The sequence below is a fragment of the Geotrypetes seraphini genome, chromosome 14 (genome assembly GCF_902459505.1).
Source record: "Geotrypetes seraphini chromosome 14, aGeoSer1.1, whole genome shotgun sequence".
Taxonomy (NCBI): Eukaryota; Metazoa; Chordata; class Amphibia; order Gymnophiona; family Dermophiidae; genus Geotrypetes; species Geotrypetes seraphini.
The window spans coordinates 63,245,305-63,266,797 of record NC_047097.1 but is presented as its reverse complement, the minus strand read 5'-3'; the positions used below and the strand labels follow the sequence as shown (position 1 = coordinate 63,266,797).

The 21,493-nt window shown below is 41.4% G+C and overlaps 2 protein-coding genes across 2 annotated transcripts; both read left to right on the top strand.

Annotated features, from left to right (window-relative positions):
• Window positions 1-3,304: 3,304 nt before the first annotated feature.
• LOC117348138 (olfactory receptor 13G1-like) lies at window positions 3,305-4,246 on the top strand. Its single transcript, XM_033919841.1, has one exon. It carries the CDS (start codon window positions 3,305-3,307, stop codon window positions 4,244-4,246), a length of 942 nt encoding a protein of 313 aa, XP_033775732.1.
• A 10,166-nt stretch (window positions 4,247-14,412) lies between these two features.
• Window positions 14,413-15,354, top strand: LOC117348137 (olfactory receptor 13G1-like). The gene has a single exon (XM_033919840.1). The coding sequence runs from the start codon at window positions 14,413-14,415 to the stop codon at window positions 15,352-15,354; it is 942 nt and encodes a 313-aa protein (XP_033775731.1).
• Window positions 15,355-21,493: the final 6,139 nt, after the last annotated feature.

The window sequence follows — 21,493 nt, the reverse complement described above, 5'->3', positions numbered from 1 at the left end:
GAGAGAAGAACCATCGGCTCAGTTGTGATGATGTGACGCGTGTATACTGCATGTACTCGTATTGCAAGACCTCGCTCGTTTAGAACAGTCACTACACTCCCGCAGCATCAGAGAGAGAAGAACCATCGGCTCAGTTGTGATGATGTGACGCATGTATACTGCATGTACTCGTATTGCAAGACCTCGCTCGTTTAGAACAGTCACTACACTCCCGCAGCATCAGAGAGAGAAGAACCATCGGCTCAGTTGTGATGATGTGACGCGTGTATACTGCATGTACTCGTATTGCAAGACCTCGCTCATTTAGAAGAGTCACTACACTCCCGCAGCATCAGAGAGAGAAGAACCATCGGCTCAGTTGTGACGCGTGTATACTGCATGTACTCGTATTGCAAGACCTCGCTCGTTTAGAACAGTCACTACACTCCCGCAGCATCAGAGAGAGAAGAACCATCGGCTCAGTTGTGATGATGTGACGCGTGTATACTGGATGTACTCGTATTGCAAGACTTTGCTTGTTTAGAACAGTTACTATACTTGCAGTGTCAGAGAGAGAAGAACCATCGGCTCAGTTGTGACGATGTGACACGTGTATATTGCATGTACTCATGTTGCAAGACTTTGCTTGTTTAGAACAGTCGCTACACTCTTGCAGCGTCAGAGAGAGAACCATTGGTTCAGTTGTGATATATGTATACTGTATGTACTTGGATATCAAGTTAAAATGTAATCAAATGTTTTCCTTGTCTTGCAAAACACTTGCAAACCAAGTTACTTGCAATCTAAAGTTTTACTGTACTAAACATTTAAAGTATTCTAATAAACCAAGAGGTAAGTTCTATATATGGTGCCTAAAAACGAGTACAAAAAACACTTTTCTACAAAATGAGGTTAAAAGAACCCTTATGCCTACGAACCACACCTACCTTTAAGTGCGGCTATTTGCACCAATGCCTAAATTTAGGCACAAATGTCCTCATACTATAACCCCATTAATAAAAGGAACACCCCTGATCTGCCCATGACCTGCTCCTTTCCATGCTCCCTTGTTTGACACAGGTGTAAAATTAATTTACATAAGTAAGTTGTAATTAATTTTAATTAGCATCAATGATCACATGTTAAAATGCCAATTATTGGTACTAATGAGCTTGTTATTGAATTAAATTGTATACACAATTTGGTAATGTAGCCAAATTCACATGAACAATTTTTAGCGCTTTTTATTGAATTAGGGGGCTGTGGCATGGCTAAACAGGGAGACAGTAGAAATTGCTATAATAAGGATGTACTGGTGTACTGGTGGATACAACAATGAAGTCAACGGCGCAATGCGCAGCAGCCGCGTAGAAGGCGAACAGAATGTTGGGTATTATTAAAAATGGTATTACGACCAGAACGAAAGAAGTCATCCTGCCGTTGTATCGGGCAATGGTGCGCCCGCACCTGGAGTACTGTGTTCAGTATTGGTCACCGTACCTTAAGAAGGATATGGCAATACTTGAGAGGGTCCAGAGGAGAGCTACACGAATGATTAAGGGCATGGAAAACCTTTCATACACTGAAAGATTGGAGAAGCTGGAGCTCTTCTCCCTGGAAAAGCGGAGACTCAGAGGAGACATGATAGAGACCTACAAGATCATGAAGGGCATAGAGAAAGTGGAGAGAGACAGATTCTTCAAACTTTCAAAACATAAAAGAACAAGAGGGCATTCGGAAAAATTAGAAGGGGATAGATTCAAAACAAATGCTAGGAAGTTTTTCTTTACTCAGCGGGTGGTGGACACCTGGAATGCGCTTCCAGAGGATGTAATAGGGCAGAGTACGGCACTGGGGTTTAAGAAAGGATTGGACAATTTCCTGTTGGAAAAGGGGATAGAGGGGTATAGATAGAGGATTATTACGCAGGTTCTGGACCTGTTGGGCCGCCGCGTGAGCGGACTGCTGGGCACGATGGACCTCAGGTCTGACCCAGCAGAGGCATTGCTTAAGGATCAGGGGAACAAATGTTTATTTAAACACAGCTTTGCAACCTCTGTCTCCTCCAGTTCAGGTAGCAGACCTCCCTTCCACACAGGTCCCAGCCAAACATACCTCTGGTGAGCAGCTGCCATGCTCCAAACACAAAGTGAACAGAACGGTCAGCAGGAAACCCCCCCCCCCCAAACTTAAAAGCCCATATGCAACAAAAAAAAAACTTCTTTTGCTAGCAGCTGTCACGCGCGAGATACCAGCGCGCCAACAATCAAGCGCTGACAATTTGGCACAAGAAAGAAACGCGCTGCGGGAAAACTTAGTTTTAAAGAGCTCTGAAGCGGGGTGTGAGTGGGGAACCCCCCCACACTTTACTGTATAATGTTCGCGCTGCTGTTGGGGGGGGGGTTTGGAACCCTCCATTATAGAGAAAACACAACTTTTTCCGATTTTTTCGGGAAAAGTTCTGTTTTCTCTATAGTGTGTGTGTGTGTGGGGGGTTGCATCCCCTAAACCCCCCCCCCCAATGGCAGTGCGAACACTATGCAGTTAAGTGGGAGGGTTCCCCCCATACCCCCGCCGGAGCTCTTTAAAACTAAATTTTCCCACGGCGTGCTTCTTTCTTGCACCGAATTGTCAGCGTTCAATTGTCAGCATGCTGGTGTCTGACGTGCGATTATCCCATCACCGCTGCCTCGCTTCAAACACTGGGTAAGCAGAACAGTATCTAGCAGAAAATTCAATCAGAGTTCAGTCTATATCAAAGAATAATGCTTTCTTAACAAACCGGACTCCGACAGGTCTGGCTCTGAATCAGGCACAGGAATAAAGTTTGCAGCTCCCATTCAGTGGTTAAATTCAGTCTAAAATAAAGGGGAAACAATTATATCATCCGGACAAAGTCCTTTTCCTACCATCCTCTGGGCTCTGTCTTCCTCACTCTGGCCCTTCCTTTTAGGTTTTCTGAGGTCTCCTTCCTGGTCTCCTCCACTTTTCCCTGCCCCTGCTTACAGAAGAACTACAGTTCTTACAGGAAGTGTCCAGTAGAGGGAGAGGCAGGGTTCTATACACTCATTCACAGTTACCTGGCAAATTTCCTAAATATTGTGCTAATCTAGATATCTCTTGGAACTATCCCCACTCTGCCATAGACCTCCACGGCGCTTTCTGAAAGTGCTGAAGTGGTCTCTAATGATATTGAGGTGCACTTTACAAATAGGCACAACTAAGAGAAATAACCATTTCACCTGGTGTTCTCACTGTGATGAATTCTGGTATTTGTCTAATATTTGATTCTGTTTCATTCCTACAGGTCAAGATTTCAGCTATAATGGAAGGACATAACCAGAGCTTGCCCATAATGTTTTATATGATTGGATTTTCCAATCACCCAGATCTCCAACCTTTATTTTTTGCACTCTTCCTCGTCATCTACGTGGCAGCTTTGCTGGGGAACAGTTTGATCACTACCATCATTGCTAATGACTCTCGCCTTCATACTCCCATGTACTTCTTTCTCATTAATTTGTCCATCTTAGACATTTGTTGCACAACAGCTGCTATTCCCATGGTTTTACAAATCCTCCTGTCAATGGAGAAAACTATTCCCTTCTCTGAATGTATAATTCAGTTGTGCATCTTCACCTCTGCCCTGAGTACGGAGCTCATGCTCTTGACATTGATGGGGTTTGATCGTTATGTTGCAATCTGCATCCCATTGCATTATAGTACCATTATGAGCAAGAGGACCTGTATTCTTCTGGCTGCCGTTGTCTGGATACTTGGGTTCATAAATTCCTTCCTTCAAACTGAATTAATCCTCAAGTTGACCTTCTGCCAGCACAATATTCTGGACCACTTCTTTTGTGAAATTCCCTCACTATTAAACGTGGCCTGCTCAGACACTTTTATCAATAATGTGGTCGTTATTGTTGCAGATATATTTTTTGGTATGGGTTGCTTCCTTTTAACAGTCATATCTTACACATATATCATCTCGGCCATACTAAGAATCCGTTCTGCAGATAAAAAGAAGAAAGCCTTTTCTACTTGTGCATCGCACCTCACCGTTGTGACATTATACTTTGGAGGTGTTATTTACACCTATGTGAGACCTGCTTTTAGCAATAACCCAGAGGCTGACAAAGTCATGTCTGCAGTTTACGCTTTTGTATCTCCTGTGCTGAACCCCGTTATTTACAGTTTAAGAAACATAGAGGTTATCAACGCTGTCAAAAAATTGTTGGGAAGAAACATTACTCCAAAAAGATAGCTATCATTTTGAATATTTAATTTAGCTTTTAATTTCATAGTTTGTCTATAATCTGGGATATCTAAGTGATTTATGATAAAATAGACAATTGTAATATTACTTAACAATAACAGGTAGAAAAGTATATAAATAAGCAAGAGTAAAGAAGAACACCACATTCATCTAGTGTAATATAACATTAGCCAAGCTGATGTCACCTGCTGGTAATATTTATTGGATGGTGGTGTGGGCGAAATGGGAGGAGGCAGAGGGTAAAGGGAATATATGAGGTGATGTCAAGGGTCTATAGAATAAGGATTGACAAGTTTATAAGAGGAGGCAAGAAAGGGTTAATAGACAGAGTTTGTAAGAAAGAAAAAGGATTGGGGAGGTTTCTGAGGTGATGGGTGGAGCAGTCGCGGGATTGGTTGGATGTTGTGACAGGTTGGAGAGAGTTCTGTGAGGAAAGGGGAAGAAGAGTAGAGTAGTCTCTTCAAGAAACAATTATCCCTCCCTACCATGTGTGCTGGTGGTATGTTTATGTCAGTGTTGGGAGTGGGTAGGGGGTAACAGGATTTATGTTGGGTGGGTTTGGTTGAGTTTTTGGGGCTGCGGGAGGTGGTCGCAGCTTTGGGTGGGGCAGAAAGTCGGTTTCGACCCAGTTGGATCTGGGAGATGAACAGTTAATAAATAAATAAATAAATAAATGTAACACTCATAGGCGACACCTCTGCGAGGCGAAGCATGGCCTGGCATTACTATGGGTCATGCTTGGAGGAATGTTATAAGTTTAAAGACTTAATGGGAGTTAGTTTCAGCACCGAATAGCTCCCTGGGGGGGTGAAATATGCGTTGGGAGTTTGTTGGTTTTGGACACGGATTGAATTGTCAGTGGAGATAATATTAAGATCGATAATAAAGCTGCAGCCAAATATTTATTCCATGAAAATTGAGTTGTATGATTATTTTTTGATGATGTTTAGCTTTCAGTTACAGGTGATGGAGTGTGAATTCTAATGTTAAGAATTATTATTGCACTGTTCATATTTTAACAACACATACTGTACCAGTAATACAGAATCAGATAAGAGGAGAAGCCCAGCACCACCCACCGATTATAGTCCTAAAAAGAGAACGTGTACTATTACTTCTGTTTGCATATTTGCTCATTGTGTCATGCCTGTTTCTCTTGTTAACTCTTTAATAAAAATGATGTTTTTTTTTTAAAAAAAAGGAAAACCAAGTTGTAGAGGCTGCAACGCAGATGACCTAATTCTGGAAACCCTAATGGAATTATAGGAAACTCCAAAACTTGGCAAAGAATTACTCACATGGTTCCCCCAGGATGAAAACAATTCCCTTTTCAAGGAAGCCTTCCATAACTTTCGCACGTGTAAATTTACACTGTAAACCGTTGATTTAATAAAGGTTGGCTGAATTTGGCTGCCAAAATTGAGTACCTATCCCAGCTCTGCACACATACTAGTTAAAATTATTAGTCATTTAGGTTTACTCGTGGATCTGACCTGTGGCCTATTCCATAAAATATGTAAATTAGACATGGATACCGATCTTAGTTGTCTTTAGGCGGCCTAGTTGTGCCTAATGTAGGCACTCTCTCTCTCTCTCTCTATATATATATATATAATTAATAGATTGCTATCATACCAAGCTACTTCCAGGGATCCCTTACTCCTACCTAGTGTATCCTGGGATACAGTGGGAGTGGTCTAAGACTCCAATTGGCCATGGGAGGTGTCTTGGGTATATGTTGAACAATCAAAAAATTTTTCTGAGGAAAATATGTGTCAACCCATACAGTAATAAGATCCTCAAAAGGTCAACCAAATTACTCAGATGCCTAAGTGAAGGAAAAGATCTCAGAGCACCACACCAAGGAACATATGTTGTTCTCCTATGGTAATAAAGTGGTAGGTATCTTTCATAGATCAATAACCTTCACATTTATTTCTGTCATATTCCTATCATTTCATTTCGTTTTATAAATTATTAAATAGTGCTTTTAAATTCTTTTTTACTTTTTCTTTTTCCAAACACCAATTATAAGTGATTAAATCATCAATATATGCCTCTGTTAATATTTCAACAGCAGGCAGAAACATATAGCATTATTGTGACTGCCTCGGAAATTTGTCCAATAACTTTACTTGTAGCTTAAATGCATATTCCATGCAGAAACCCAGGAAAAAAGCTACTTATTTCATGCTTCGTGGCTTTGATGCTGTTGTATATATTGCAAAAACTGCAAAGTCCGTAATGCCGGAACTGCCCTGAAACTGCTTCATATCTTAATGTTTATCCAACGGGTCCCATTTCGCCTCACAATGTCGGCTTCATCAGGATTTTCTAGTCGAGCTGCATTATTTCGGAGTTTCATTTGGGTGTGAAGATGACGACAGCTCAGTAGAAAAAGCATCAAATCATGCACTCAGCGCTGTCGCTCTTACCCCTCATGGTCTAGCGTGGCACAATGATGACACTTAGGCGTTTATCAACTCATGTGGAATTTATTTGGCTGCAGCCATAACAGCACAATTACATCAAACTGTTATCAACTGAACATAATAATCAAGCATGAACGGTGATGAACTGTACACTGTAACCGCACTTCTGAACATGGCATAATACGCAATGTACATCACCAGGCAATATATAACCAACCGATGATCAGGCGCACAGCATATGCCTCTCTATCCCCGCACAATGTGGGGCGCCATACAAGCTTCCCCGGCTCACCGGACCCTTCCCGTTCAAGGAGGTGTCCCCTCGTCAGCGGTACGTTGCTGTGAAGATCATGGCCTGGCCTCCCTGCCGTCCAAGCAAGGCGACGTGCCCCATGTCTTAATCATTGTAAAGATGTATGCCTTCTACCCATATGCTGTGCTTACCTGCCAGATTGGCTGTGACAGTAGTGAAGGATGGGCGGGAGGGAAGCCGCGTCTGTCTCCCAGGATCTCCGTCAGGAAAGGGTGACCTCCCTTCCGCTTCCCACTCTTCTCCTAACCCCCCCACCCCCACCCCTGCTTCCCTCGTTGATTGGCCTTTCCTTCTCCTCCCTTCCCCCTCCCCCCTCCCATCTTCCACTCTGGCTTCGGCCGATATGGCCGCGCTCCTCCCTATACGGGATCGGAGCTTGTTCTTTTCCCTTCCTGTTGATTGTCCTTCAACTATATTCAGATTTGTGAAAATAGGTGCATATGCCCTGCTGTTGACTCCTCTGAAGTCTTGGCACCTGAAGATGCTACAAGCGAAACACCGTCGGGTGTAGAGCAAGGCTGTTCCAAAATACTTCTCTGTCTACAAAGTCATTGGGAAATATCACTGCCATTGAATTCTTGAACTCTTAAACTTCAGCGGCATATGATTGATTTAGAGAGAGCTGCGGCAACAGAGCCAATTGTGAGGCTCCAATGAACAAGTAACATTTACTTCGAATTTAACTTCAAAGATTTTTAAGATTGGCTTGTTTTGCACTTACTGTTCCCCGTTTTCTTGGCGAGGTCACTTTGGCACTTCATGCACTTTATTATCACTCGTAGACATGGTCAATTTACTTGAATGAAGATATTTTTAATAAGAATGATGTATAATAAGAATAAATAATAAATAATATTGAATTGTGAAAAAAGTGTGATAGCATTGGGCTTCATTGTTTATGAACTATGGAGTGGCCAGCAATGGACTGGCCACCTAGACATGCCAACAGAGCAGTGGGACACCTCAAAGGACACTGCTGTGAACCTCACATAAAGGGTGCCATGTGTACATCTCACCCTTTATCAGTTACAGTAAGCTCCCATAAACCCACTATACCCACCTGTCTACCACCCCAATATCCCTTATGGCTGGAGGTAGCATTTGTATAGCAGTAGAGAAGGGTTTGGGTTTTTTTTTTTTGATGGGCTCACAGTTTCCATCATAAATGTTCTGGTTTGAGTGGATTATGAGCATCGGTCCTCCTCTTTATAGCTCACTAGCCCACCCATCTGGCTACTTAAGACACCTGTGTGATGCCTTAGTAGGCTCTCTCATAGCAGAGGTTGCTATTCTAGAGACAGGTATGTACTGTTTCATTCAGATCTTTGGGGGGTGGGAGGGGCTCAGTGACCACTGGGGGAGTGTGTGGGGGGTCATTACTTAATCCCTGGTCTGGATTGGCAATTTAGAAAGCTAATTTCTACTAGTAAAGCATGGGGAGGGGTGGGTTGATATGCAGAGTGATTTAATCAAGCAGAAGAGACTCCTACCCAGTCAAATTGAATAAATCACAGTCCTTATCCAGTAAAAGGCTCAATGTCGACTGGAACCCTGCTAAATACCTGGATCTTCAATATCAGCTAGTAATGTGTTTGCATAACTGATAATTCTGATTCTAAATAAAGTTACTGTATAATATCAAGCAGATGAGGATTTTGAGATGAGGTATTACTTTACATTTGAAAATACAGTATTTGAAAATTATAGCAAAAGAAAGTTACCCGTAAAGGTACGATCATTCTTAATTAAATGCCACGTACAGTGTGTGGTGTCTCTGTGGAGTTCATAGGATGACTCAACTCATGAAGATGATTGCATAAACAATCTACAGTGGCTTATTCAAAGATCTAAAGTATGATGAATTTCACTGGGATGCCAACCTGGAAAATAAGATCTCTGGGGCTTCTGTAAATATATTTAAAACGATCAGCGATGAACTGCTTTATGTTAGTGAAGAAAGGTATCTGATGGCAATAAATAGGTATGTTTCCACTATTTCATATTTAATTATTAATCCTAGAGCTATTACTATTCTACAACCTAAAATAAGCTACAACCTAAAAAAGCTACGACCTAAAATAAGCTACAACCTATAAAATCTCCAATTTATTTGTCTTCTCACTTTGAATTTTACAGACCATCAAGGATCACAAGAAGCTCCAACTTATTTATTTATCCTAAACCAAATGGAGTCAGATATAAGACCTTTTTTGAAAGGGCCTTAGTATTTCAGGCAGGCAAAATACAATGTTGGCTCGATGAATGCATCCATCAAGCCATGTCTTATTGCTCTTTTCGTAAACTAGTAAAATCTGCTCTGTTTGATAAATTTATCACTTAACTAGATTATTTTAAGATTGTAATTTTTTAATCTTTTACTCTGTTTTTACCTTAATATATGTATACGTTTCGCTGACTGTTCAGTCTCTTTGATGTAAACCGCCTGGAACTCTTGGGTAATGGCAGTATAAAAGAATAAATTTATTATTATTATTAAAATGTTGAAATAGAGTCAGTAGTGTGAAATTTCAAAGAAGTAGCAGTGTTAATCTGGTTTAACAAAAGTGACAGATGCAGGGGCACTTTATGGATTTATTGAGACATGAGCTTTCTGAAACCAGAGTCAAGTTCATCAGATCTAATGAATTAGACTCTGGTCCTGGGAAACTCATGTCTCAGTAAATCAGTGGAGGGTCCTTTTTACTAAGTTCAGGCTCCTTTCACTAAATGACGGTAGAGGTTTCTACCGTGGGCCAACAAGGTAAATGCTTCGATGGTCAAAGGAAGCATCGGAGTTCAAGTTTCAAGTTTAATTCATTTTAATATACCGACCATCGACATGCACCTGGCTGGTTTACAATGCTAAAAATGAAAGGTTAAAATAAATTTTTGTAGGGGGGGGGGAAATGTGAACATTAAATAGACAAATTACAAATATGAGCTTGAGGGGAAAGTAAAGTTTAATTACATCATTAAAAACAAATTAATTAAAGGGAAGAGGGGGGAGGATAAAAAACCTTCGCCTTCCAGGCGGCCAAGCTGAACCCTTGGCTAGCCCAAATGATGCTAGAGGCCCCGACCTACCTAGACTTCAGAAAACTTCTCAAAACACACCTCTTCCGCGAACAAGACCCTTAGTCCTTACTCCCCGCATACACTCCAACCCCCCCCTACCTCCCTCTCCCCCCCCCCTTCTGGTTTCCCACTCCCTCCATTTTATCTTCTAACCCAACTATGATAAACCTGTGCTAAAACTACTTTGCCTCCTTCCGCGCTACCTGCAATTCCGACAAAATTTTTGTAAATCCGGGTTCAGACCGGATCCTAATGTAACGGATGTAAACCGCCTAGAACTCTTTGGGTATGGCGGGATATAAGAACCTAATAATAATAATAATAATAATAATAAAACACCAGGAATTGGTATCGCTTCTTAAAAGCGGTTTTTGCTTATTTTGCAGGCTGTTGGAAAGGAAATATTTAGACGCTATGGTATGCGTCTTGGAATAAGAACGTTTTTAGTTTAGTCTTGAATTTGTCGAGTGAATTTTCAAGGCAGAGTTGAGGTGGCATGGCGTTCCATAAAGTTGGACCTTTAACTTTGCTGGACCACGGTAGAAACCTCTTCCGCCATGTAATAAAACCTAGCATCTACGGTTTATTTAAGACTTGTTATAGCACATAGGACTTGCGCATAGATCAAAGTGGTGAAAAAACTAAAACAAAATAGAAGAGTGAAAAGAACGACAACAGCAATAGGATAGGAAAACATTCACTCCAGACAAATCAGACAAAATTGGGAGCTATTCTGAAAGGGTAAGAAGTCTTTACCGTAAATCGGTAAAGACCCTCCTCTTCAACTAAAGATCTCCTCTGTCTTCTCCCCCCCCCTTACGCCCCACCCCTCCACTCTCCTATCACCTTCCCAAACTCCAGTATAACCCTCTCTTACTCTCTCCACTAACAAATTGTACCTAAACGCATATAACTTTCCTTAAACTAAACTACTGTATTTCCCCCTTCTCTCTTTCTGCTATACTCTCCCTGCATTAAATTCTCTCCAAAATCTATAAATCCAAACACTAAACCTGTTGTATTACTTATATGTCTAGTTACTCTCCACTGTGTATGTTCATTTGTAGACCGTTCTGAGCTACTGGGAGGACGGGATAAAAATCCAAATAAATAAATAAATAAATAAGAAGAGGCTAAGGTAGGGAATAGGGAAAAGCTAGAGGGTCGGTAAAAGAGTTGGTTATGGAGCGACAGTGACGATTTCGAGCCGGCAACCTTAAGTTGGGTCAGGGTTCATTTCGAAGAGCTAGGTTTTCAGTGCAATTTTAAAGGAAAGGTCACCTTGAATATGAAGAGGGCGAGAAGTCCAGTAGAATGGTACAGCGAAACAAAAAAAAAAAAAAAATGCACGTCTGTTTGAGGCTAGGTAGGACCAACCAATGGCCATTTATTGAATGGAGTAAACAAACAGGAGGGTCAGGAATAGTAAGAATTAGCAAACACTAACGATGTAGGGCACCTTATACGAAGCCTCGTTAGCGGTTTAACATGTGTAATAGCGTGCACTAATTTGCCGGCCGCGCTAGCCGCTACCGCCTCCTCTTGAGCGGGCGGTGGTTTTTTGGCTAGCGCAGGGGTTGGCGCGCGCTAAAAAAAGTTGCGTGCGATAAAGCCGCGAACGCGGCTTCATAAAAGGAGCTCTTAGTGTGTATTAACAGTCTGATTGTATAAACAAAGCTTAGGCTAAGTGCCAATAGGCACTTTAATCACAAATGCCTAGTGAGGCCTGACTGAAATCTGTGTACAACTAAATTGTTTTTTTTTATTGGTTAAAAAAAACCGATGAAAGAAACCATTTTTTATTACTAATTAAGGTGGTGTGTGGAAGGATATCCTCAGATGCCTGACGATGCCTACCTGACAAGTAGGCCCGGTTAGGGGCAGTAAACTTAAGCATTGCTAGGTGTATGAGTTAAACACTGGTAAATTAGGCCTCTGAAAAATTCTCAGCCCAGCCAAGAAGAGAATGATGTGCAGCCATGAAGCTTACAAGTTATTCCAGACTTTTCTTGACACTTTTTGCTTCATTTCATATCATTGAAACAAAGAGTGTCAAGAAAAGTGTGGAACAACTTGTCGATTTCATGGCTCATCATTCTCTTCTTGGCTGGGCTGAGAACTTTTCAGCGGCTCCTCATTGATCTGATTTGATCAGTATTAGCGGTACAGCAATCATAATATATAAATTGAAAAAGTTGTTATGCCAGGTCAATGGCAGACATGAGTGAATGGGCTTAAGTGCACCCAGGGCCGGATTTTCCTATAGGCTAACTAGGCTTCAGCCTAGGGCCTCAAGATCAAGAGGGGCCTATATTCAAATTGTTAGCAAAATTAAAATTACACTATTCTAAAAACAGTGAACACTAAAACACTGAACCGAAAATAAGGAGAAATTCTACGCATATGACTAATAAACAAACATAAAAATATGATAGAAAATATGATAATTTTTATTGCGTATTTTATTTTCGTAGTCAAAGATTTTCATTATTTGAATTTTGTTTCTTTGTAAATGTTGTGCGTTATGTTTGATTAGTTATTGTTACAAGTACTATATATGGTGCTGAGAATAAATGTCCAAATAAGTGTTCTCGACTTTTTTTAATTTGTTATCCGTGTCACATTTTTTATAAAGGTTAGTACCAATAACAACGTTTCATTTAACATATTGATATATATCACAGTAATGATGTATTTTATTATCTCTCATGTAATTTACAAACTTAAAAATGGGAGGTGAAAGGGCCTCATAAGTGGAATAGCCTAGGGCCTCTTTTCATCTAAATCCGGCCCTGAGTGCACCATAGGATGTGCATAACTTACAGTATAGTATTCCATATTACATGTGTAAATTGATGCTACACCCACACTCCGCCCACATGTCTACCCCAATGAAGTTATGCACTAAAGCATTTATGTACCTGCTTATAAAATATCAGTGAGCATCCAAATAAGGCAACACTGGAGATGCCACCTGCCTGTTACATATTTGTATGATAAGAGTAATAGCCAGATGGTAGTAAAGTTGACCTGATATTCAAAGTGATTTAGGTGAATGGGGAGGGAGGACCACTTGCTGACCGTAGGTGGAAGGAGAGGGAGTGTAGGAAAGGGCTTTTGGGGGGTTTCAGAGAGGGATCGGGGGTTCAATTTGTTTTTAGAGTGTTGCGGGTGCCGACCTGATATTCACCGGGGGCCCATATAACTTCTTATGTGGGTCCCAGCTGAATATCGGCTGGGTTCACATAAGCTCCAGTGGACAATCCACTTAAAATTATCCCCCATTATTCAGTGCTGGTGCCCGGACTTGGTCTAGCACTGAATACTAGGGGGGGAGGGGCTAACGTAGCCGGTGACAACATTAAAAAAATCACTGACCACCTCTGGCTGAATATCAGAGGGGGTGGGGTTTATGCATGACACCTTGCCACTTTGCTAGTGCTGCTGGATGCACACCAGCAAGAAGGGTTGAGACCTTAGAATAGCTCTAAAGCAGAACTTGAGTGACTCAATATCTCTGGTGAGTCCAAACATTCTAGTGAGAGGAACATAAGCAGTCCTGGGAAATTGGTCTTTAAAAGCAGATTTATCAGGGAATAAAGCTAGGTAACTGTGAGGGAGTGCATAGAACCCTTCCTCTCCTTTCCTAAATATTATGCTAACCCAGATCTATCTTGGGACTATCCCCACTCTGTCAAGAAGCACTCCAGCGCAATCTGAATGTAATGACATTGAGGTACACTTTACAAATACACACAGCTAAGAAATAACCAGTTAACCTGGTGTTCTCACTCAGATTATTTTGGTGCACCATGAAAAGCGTGAGGACAACGGCGCGCCAACCATCCGCGCTGACAGTTCAACGCAGGACAAATGCGCACTGCCACTTCCGCCACTTCGAGGCCTTCCATTTTATGCTCTGAGGGAGGGTGTGGGGGGAACCCCCGATTACAATTAGAAGTGTTCGTGGTCCCGTTGGGGGAGTTGGGGGAGGTCTCCCTCCCCCTCAGTACACTGAAAACTCCCATTCTCCTTCCCGTTATCGGTCTTTGAGAGTTTTCATTGTAGGAGGGGGGGATGTCCCCCATACGACCCCCAACGGGAATGTGAGGGCTTCTAAGTGTAGTGGGGGTTCCTCCCTACACACCCCCTTAGAGTGCAAAAAGGAAGGCCTCAAAGTGGTGGAAGCAGCGGCGTGCATTTATCCTGGCGCAAATGTTCGCATAGGACTATCAGCGTGCTGTTCTTCGCGGTTTTGACATGTCAACATTATTTCTGGTATTTGTCTAATATTTGATTCTGTTTCATTCCTACAGGTCAAGATTTCAGCTATAATGGAAGGAAATAACCAGAGCTTGCCCATAATGTTTTATATGATTGGGTTTTCCAATCACCCAGATCTCCAGCTTTTATTTTTTGCACTCTTCCTCATCATCTACGTAGCAGCTTTGCTGGGCAACAGTTTGATCACCACCATCATTGCCAATGACTCTCGTCTTCATACTCCCATGTACTTCTTTCTCATTAACTTGTCCATCTTAGACATTTGTTGCACAACGTTTGCTATTCCTATGGTTTTACAGATCCTCCTGTCAACGGATAAGGCTATTTCCTTCTCTGAATGTATAATTCAGTTGTGCATCTTCACCTCTGCCCTGAGTACGGAGCTCATGCTCTTGATGGTGATGGGATTGGATCGTTACGTTGCAATCTGCATCCCATTGCATTATAGTACCATTATGAGCAAGAGGACCTGTATTCTTCTGGCTGCCGTTGTCTGGATAGTTGGGTTCATAAATTCCTTCCTTCAAACTGAATTAATCCTCAAGTTGACCTTCTGCCAGCACAATATTCTGGACCACTTCTTTTGTGAAATTCCCTCATTGTTAAACTTGGCCTGCTCAGACACTTTTATCAATAATGTGGTCGTCATTGGTGCAGACATTCTTATCTCTATGAGTTGCTTCCTTTTAACAGTCATATCTTACACATATATCATCTCGGCCATACTAAAAATCCGCTCTGCAGATAAAAAGAAGAAAGCCTTTTCTACTTGTGCATCGCACCTCACCGTTGTGACATTATACTATGGAGGTGTTATTTATACCTATGTGAAATCTACATTTAACAATAACCCAGAGACTGACAAAGTCATGTCTGCCGTTTATGCCTTTATATCTCCCGTGCTGAACCCCATTATTTACAGTTTAAGAAACAAAGAGGTTATCGACGCTTTCAAAAAATTGTTGGAAAGAAGCAAAATTCCAAAAAGATAGCAACCATTTTGAATATTTTAGTTTTTAATTTCATAGTTTGTGTATAATCTGAGATCTCTAGGGTGATTTATGGTAAAATAGTCAATTGTAATATTATATTACATTACATTTCGGATTTCTATTCCGCCATTATCTTGCGGTTCAAGGCAGATTACATAAGAGTTGTATGATATTAAGAAGAATTTAAGGAATAGACTGAACATTTTCTAATTTGCTAAGGAGTAGATAGTATTTCAGGTGAGGTTTGGGACATGTTTGATGGTGTTATATTGGTTTTATGTATTTTTTGAAGAGTAGGGTTTTTGTTTCTTTTTTGAAGGCTTTGTAGTCTGAGGTCGAGATCAGTAGATTGGTGATTTGTCTGTCCAATTTCGCTGCTCTGGTGGCCAGAAGGTTGTCATACACTTTTCTTCATTTGACATTTTTGGTTGGTGTGTGTGAATAGTGTATGGGTTCTCCTGTGTCTGGTTGAGGTGGATAGAATTAGTTAATTGTTCCAGTCGGTTGGGCTTTCTCCGTTTATAGCTTTAAATAGTAGGCAGTGGAATTTGAAGTGTACTCTGGCTTGAATTGGGAGCCAGTGATTTAGCAATAACAGGTAGAAAAACTGTAAACAGAAAGGAGAGTAAAAAAATAGAAAAACAAGTTATGGAGGTTGTAACGCAGATGAGCTAATTCTTGAAACCCTAAAGGAATTATAGGAAACTCCAGAAGCTGGCAAGGAATTACTCAGCTGGGTTCCCCAGTGAGAAAACCATTCTCCTTTCAAGGAACGCTTCCATAGATTTTGCATGTGCAAATTTACACTGTAAACCCTGATTTCGATAAAGCTTGCCTGATTTTGGGTGCCCTAATTGAGTGCAGATTCCAGCTCTGCCCACATACTAGTTAAAATTGGTAGTCATTCTATAAAATGCGTCCCTAAGGGTTTTTTATTAGCGCTCATCTCAAAAGGGGCTGTGGCTGTGGGATGGACATGGATAGGTTAGGGGTGTTCTCAGAAATTAAGGGCTCCTTTTACTAAGCTGCTATAGCGTTTTTAGCACGCGCAGAATTGCCCCGCGCGCTAAACCTGCGCTACGCGGCTAGAACTAACACCAGCTCAATGCTGGCGTTAGCGTCTATCGCAGCTTTGCAAAAGGAGCACTAAGTGCAATGTTATAGAATAGGGTTATTCACTTACCTGACTGCCATTAGTTGCACACCAATTGAATCATCAAAATAAGACAATCAAAAAAGCTCTTCATAAATTATTATTTTGAAGACAATAACTTGATAACATATATCTCATAGTTAGTTGCAGTATTTTCTCCTATGCCAGGAACCATCAGAAGCTTCACTCTACAGCCAGGTGCTATAGAGGTTTTCAGCCGCTACGCTTCCTCATAGGCTCTGGTTTAGTTTTAAATTTTTTATCAATTTTTTCTTTTATTTTTAGATATTGTTCTATCAAAATCGTATATGTAATAAATTAATTTTGAACTTATCTGTAACTCTGGTGAGGCATATCGCCAAAGTTAAGCTAGCCGTTACTATCTGTTCAAAAAACGCCGCCAACATGCATGGTTCGTTTGCATGTATTTTCACAAACTGCTTCAGGGCGTATTTTTATTTTTATTTTTTTTACTAAAGCTTTAACAAGGCAGACCTTGCGCTCCCGAGAGAGGTGGTGGAGAGTAAAACTGTGACTGAGTTCAAAGAAGCGTGGGATGAACACAGAAGATTTAGAATCAGAAAATAATATTAAATATTGAACTAAGGCCAGTTACTGGGCAGACTTGCACGGTCTGTGTCTGTGTATGGCCGTTTGGTGGAGGATGGGCAGGGGAGGGCTTCAATGGCTGGGAGGGTGTAGATGGGCTGGAGTAAGTCTTAACAGAGATTTCGGCAGTTGAAACCCAAGCACAGTACCGGGTAAAGCTAAAAAGAAAAAATTTAAAAATTTAAATTGAATCAGGTTGGGCAGACTGGATGGACCATTCGGGTCTTTATCTGCCGTCATCTACTATGTTACTATGTTACTATGCATATTATTATTTAAGATAAGGATTTGGAAAGTATAAATATGTATTTATTACTGATTATTTAATAGAAGGGTGGGTGGGATAAAGATACTGTATGTGTATATTTATAAGATGAATGTGTGTTTGTTGCTTTATTCTCTGGTTGCTAACATGTATATTGCACTGTTAAGTTTTTTAGAAAATTAATAAAATATAAAAAATAAAATAAATCCTTTCCCCAAAATATCTACTCCTCTCATTATCACATAAAACCCTATATTCTAACAATTTAATACAAAATCCATCTTTATCATCTGGATCTCTAGATTTCCTCCATTTTCTTTCAGCTCCTCGAACTTCCCTTCTCACATTAATAACAGCATCCGATCTCCAAGGACAAGGAACTGAAAATTTACACTCGGTAATCAATTCTTCTGGTGGTGCCAAGGCATCAAGGGCAGTTGAAAGAGACGAGTACCACGTTTCAACATCCTCATTCGTGGATCTCTTATCATCCGCCATCAAACTCTGTTTCAAAATCACTAAGGGCTCCTTTTACAAAGGTGCGCTAGGGCCTTAACACGAGCATAGCGCGCGTTAAATTCCCAAGCACGCTAGCCACTACCGTCTCCTTTTTAGGAGGCGGTAGATTTTCGGCTACCGCGTGCTATGGCACGCGGTAATTTTTGTGCGTGCGCTAAAAACCCCTAGCGCACCTTCGTAAAAGGAGCCCTAAGTCGTTGACCTCAAACCTTGGCCTTACCACCTTCTTTCTCTCCTCATTTCCAATTTGAGGAGTCAAAGAGAAACAAAACGTAAGCAAATAGTGATCCGACCAAATCACTTCCAAAACCTTCACTGATCCTTCCAACTTTTCAACCATCGTACGGGATCCCTACGAGGGTCAAGATAAGAAAATTGGGTCATTAGGGCATAGGCAGGGGGTGGGTAAGCAGAGTGGGCAGACTTGATGGGCTGTAGCCCTTTTCTGCCGTCATCTTCTATGTTTCTATATTATGAGTGCTTTCAGCCACAAGCTGCAACAAATCTAATAATGCATAAAAAAATCCATAATGTATAAAAAAATCTTTATTCAACTTCTCAGATTTTAGCTCTTCCGATGATAGGGGCACATTAAAATCGCCAATCACACACAAATGTTCCATATTTACTGATAAGAACATAAGCCATGCCTCTGCTGGGTCAGACCAGAGGTCCATCATGGCCAGCAGTCCGCTCACGTGGCGGCCCATCAGGTCCAGGACCTGTATAGCAGCCCTCTATCTATCCCCTTCTATCCTTTTTTCCTTCAGAAAATTGTCCAATTCCTTCAAGACCTCCAATACCATACTCTGCCCTATCACACCCTCTGGTTGCTTCCTCCATCTTCACTCTATACATCAGACACAAAAAAGCAAACGGGGGAAATGACATGCGTTCTGGTGGTAAAACTAGAAAGCATCCTTCACTGTTATAAACTCAGGACACTGTTATAAACCCAATAAAAATTCTAAAAAAAAGGAAACCCTTCAGAGCCAACCTTACACATAACACTATCAATATCCTTAACTGGAACCCTTATTAAATATTCAGTGATTCCTGGATTCACCCTTCTACAACCAGATTTAAATGCAAGGGCCCCATACCTACCGTTTCCTGTTATTACATTAAGCCAAGGTACAAATTGATTGACTTTAAGAGGGGAGGAAGAAAGAGGGTTAATAGGACAGGAAATCCATTTTTGAGGAGAGAGTGATCAATAGAACAAGTTAATCGCTATAGAGGGGAGAGAGAAGAGAGGACCCCTAAGCATTTCTCACTTGCGTATAAGAGGGATCCTACCAATTTGTATTCATTATCCCCCACCTCCTTTCTTTCCTGTATCTGTGCCCAGATGCAGCATTAAAATCATGCTGACTCCTTCTGGGTCAGTACTAACCTCTATTTTACTCATGGAAATGGCTCGAAAATTTCTTTTATTTATATATTCAATTTTCTGTACCATTCTCTCAGGGGAGCTCAGAATAGTTTACATGAATTTATTCAGGTACGCAGGCATTTTCCCCTGTCTATCCTGGTGGGCTCACAATCTAGCTAATGTACCTGGGGCAATGGGGGGATTAAGTGACTTGCCCAGGGTCACAAGGAGCAGCGTGGGTTTGAACCCACAACCTCAAGGTGCTGAGGGTGTAGCTTTAACCACTGCGCCACTCTAGAAATCATAATCTAGTAAAATTGAGCCAAGTATAGAACAATCAAGTCATTGTGACATCACTGATGAGGTTGGCTTCTATTGGTGGAATGAGGCATTATGATGTCACAAAACCAGCTCTGATTATATCAGAGGCTGAAACTTTTCACACTATTTATTCAATTTTCTTTTCTGTTTTACCAAGGGAGCTCAGAACGGTTTACATGAATTTATTCAGGTACGCAGGCATTTTCCCCTGTCTATCCTGGTGGGCTCACAATCTACCTAATGTACCTGGGGCAATGGGGGGATTAAGTGACTTGCCCAGGGTCACAAGGAACAGCACAGGGCTTGAACCCACAACCTCAGGGTGCCAAGACTGTAGCTCTAACCTGATCCCTGTGAAGATTTAGTGATATGTTGACATAGATAACTCTAGACCTGTCTGATTTTATACAGTAAAAATAATGTCAGGCAGACATGGATTTGGAGATGGAGTATCACTTTGCATGTGAAAATAACTTTTTTAAAAAATGCATTGCAAAGCATTCAGAAAGATCAGATATAAAAGTATAATCATACTTCACTAATTAAATGCCACATATAGTTTGTGGTGTCTCTGTGGAGTGCAGAGGATGACTTGACCCATGGAGATGATTACATAAACTGTCTATAGTTGCTTACTAGAAGATCTAAAGTATGATGAACTTCCTCAGGTTGCCAAACAGGAAAATAAGATCCCTGGGGTTTCTGCAAATATATTTAAAAGAATCAGAATGAACTGCTTGATATCAGTGAAGAAAGGATCCAATTGCCAACAAAAAGGTATGTTTCCATTTTTTTATATTTATTTTTAGAACTATGTTATTATTATTCTGTCCCCTCATCTTAAAAAAAAAAAAATTGAACAAGAAAAGAGGCAGCTGCATTAGACAAGTCTAACAAAAATGACCGAGGCAGATGGCACTTTATATACTAATAATTTCTTGAGGCGTAAACTTTCAAGAAGCAGAGGCTGCGGAAGAAGTGGGATCAGGTTCGGGAAAGCTCGTGTTTCAATAGATTGGCTAGTCCATAAGGTGCCCCTGCCCCTGTCACAGCAGTGTGAACTCTGCTACTGAAACACTGTGAAGCTTTGTCTTTAATTTCAAACGGTGGAAGTTCGGGGCAAGGAATACGTGACTTGTTGCATGGAATATCCACGCCTCAAAGCAGAATACGTAGTAACATACCCCTTCCGTTGCTAACGCCTAGCGCGGGTTTTAGCGCCGGGCAGCGGCGGTAACTTCTCTGACGCTCCTAGGATTCGTTTGAGCGTCGGAGCAGTTACCGCCGCTGCTGGCGCTGAAACCCGCGCTACGCGTTAGCAAAGGAGGGGGGGATAGTAAATGACAGCAGATCGACGCGGGGGCCGCTGAAAAGTCCTCAGCCCAACCAACAAAGTTGGGGCGGTCTCCATCGAGGGCTATACGCCGAACCCCTCTTTTACCAAGGTGCGCTAACCGATTAGGGCGCACTAATCGAATTAGCGCGCGCTAAATGCTAACGTGTCCATAGCCTAACATGCACGCGTTAGTGTTTAGTGCGCGCTAACCGGTTAGCGCTCCTTGGTAAAAGAGGGCCTTAGTCCAGCGATTTTCCCTTTTTTTTCTTCTGTATTTTTCTGGCAGAACTAAAAAAGTGGAAAATCACTGGACTAAGGACTCCTTTTACTAAGGTGCGCTAGCGTTTTTAGTGCGTGCTAACCACACGCTAAATGAAAAATACTAACGCAAGCTCTATGGAGGCGTTAACGTTTATTGTTAACATTGTAGCATGCGCTAAGCACGCATTAACACCGCTAGCGCACCTTAGTAAAAGGAGCCCTAGCCCTCGATGGAAATTGCCACCTTGTTGGTTGGGCCGAGAAATTTTCTACGGCCCCTTGTATTTATTCATGTATTTG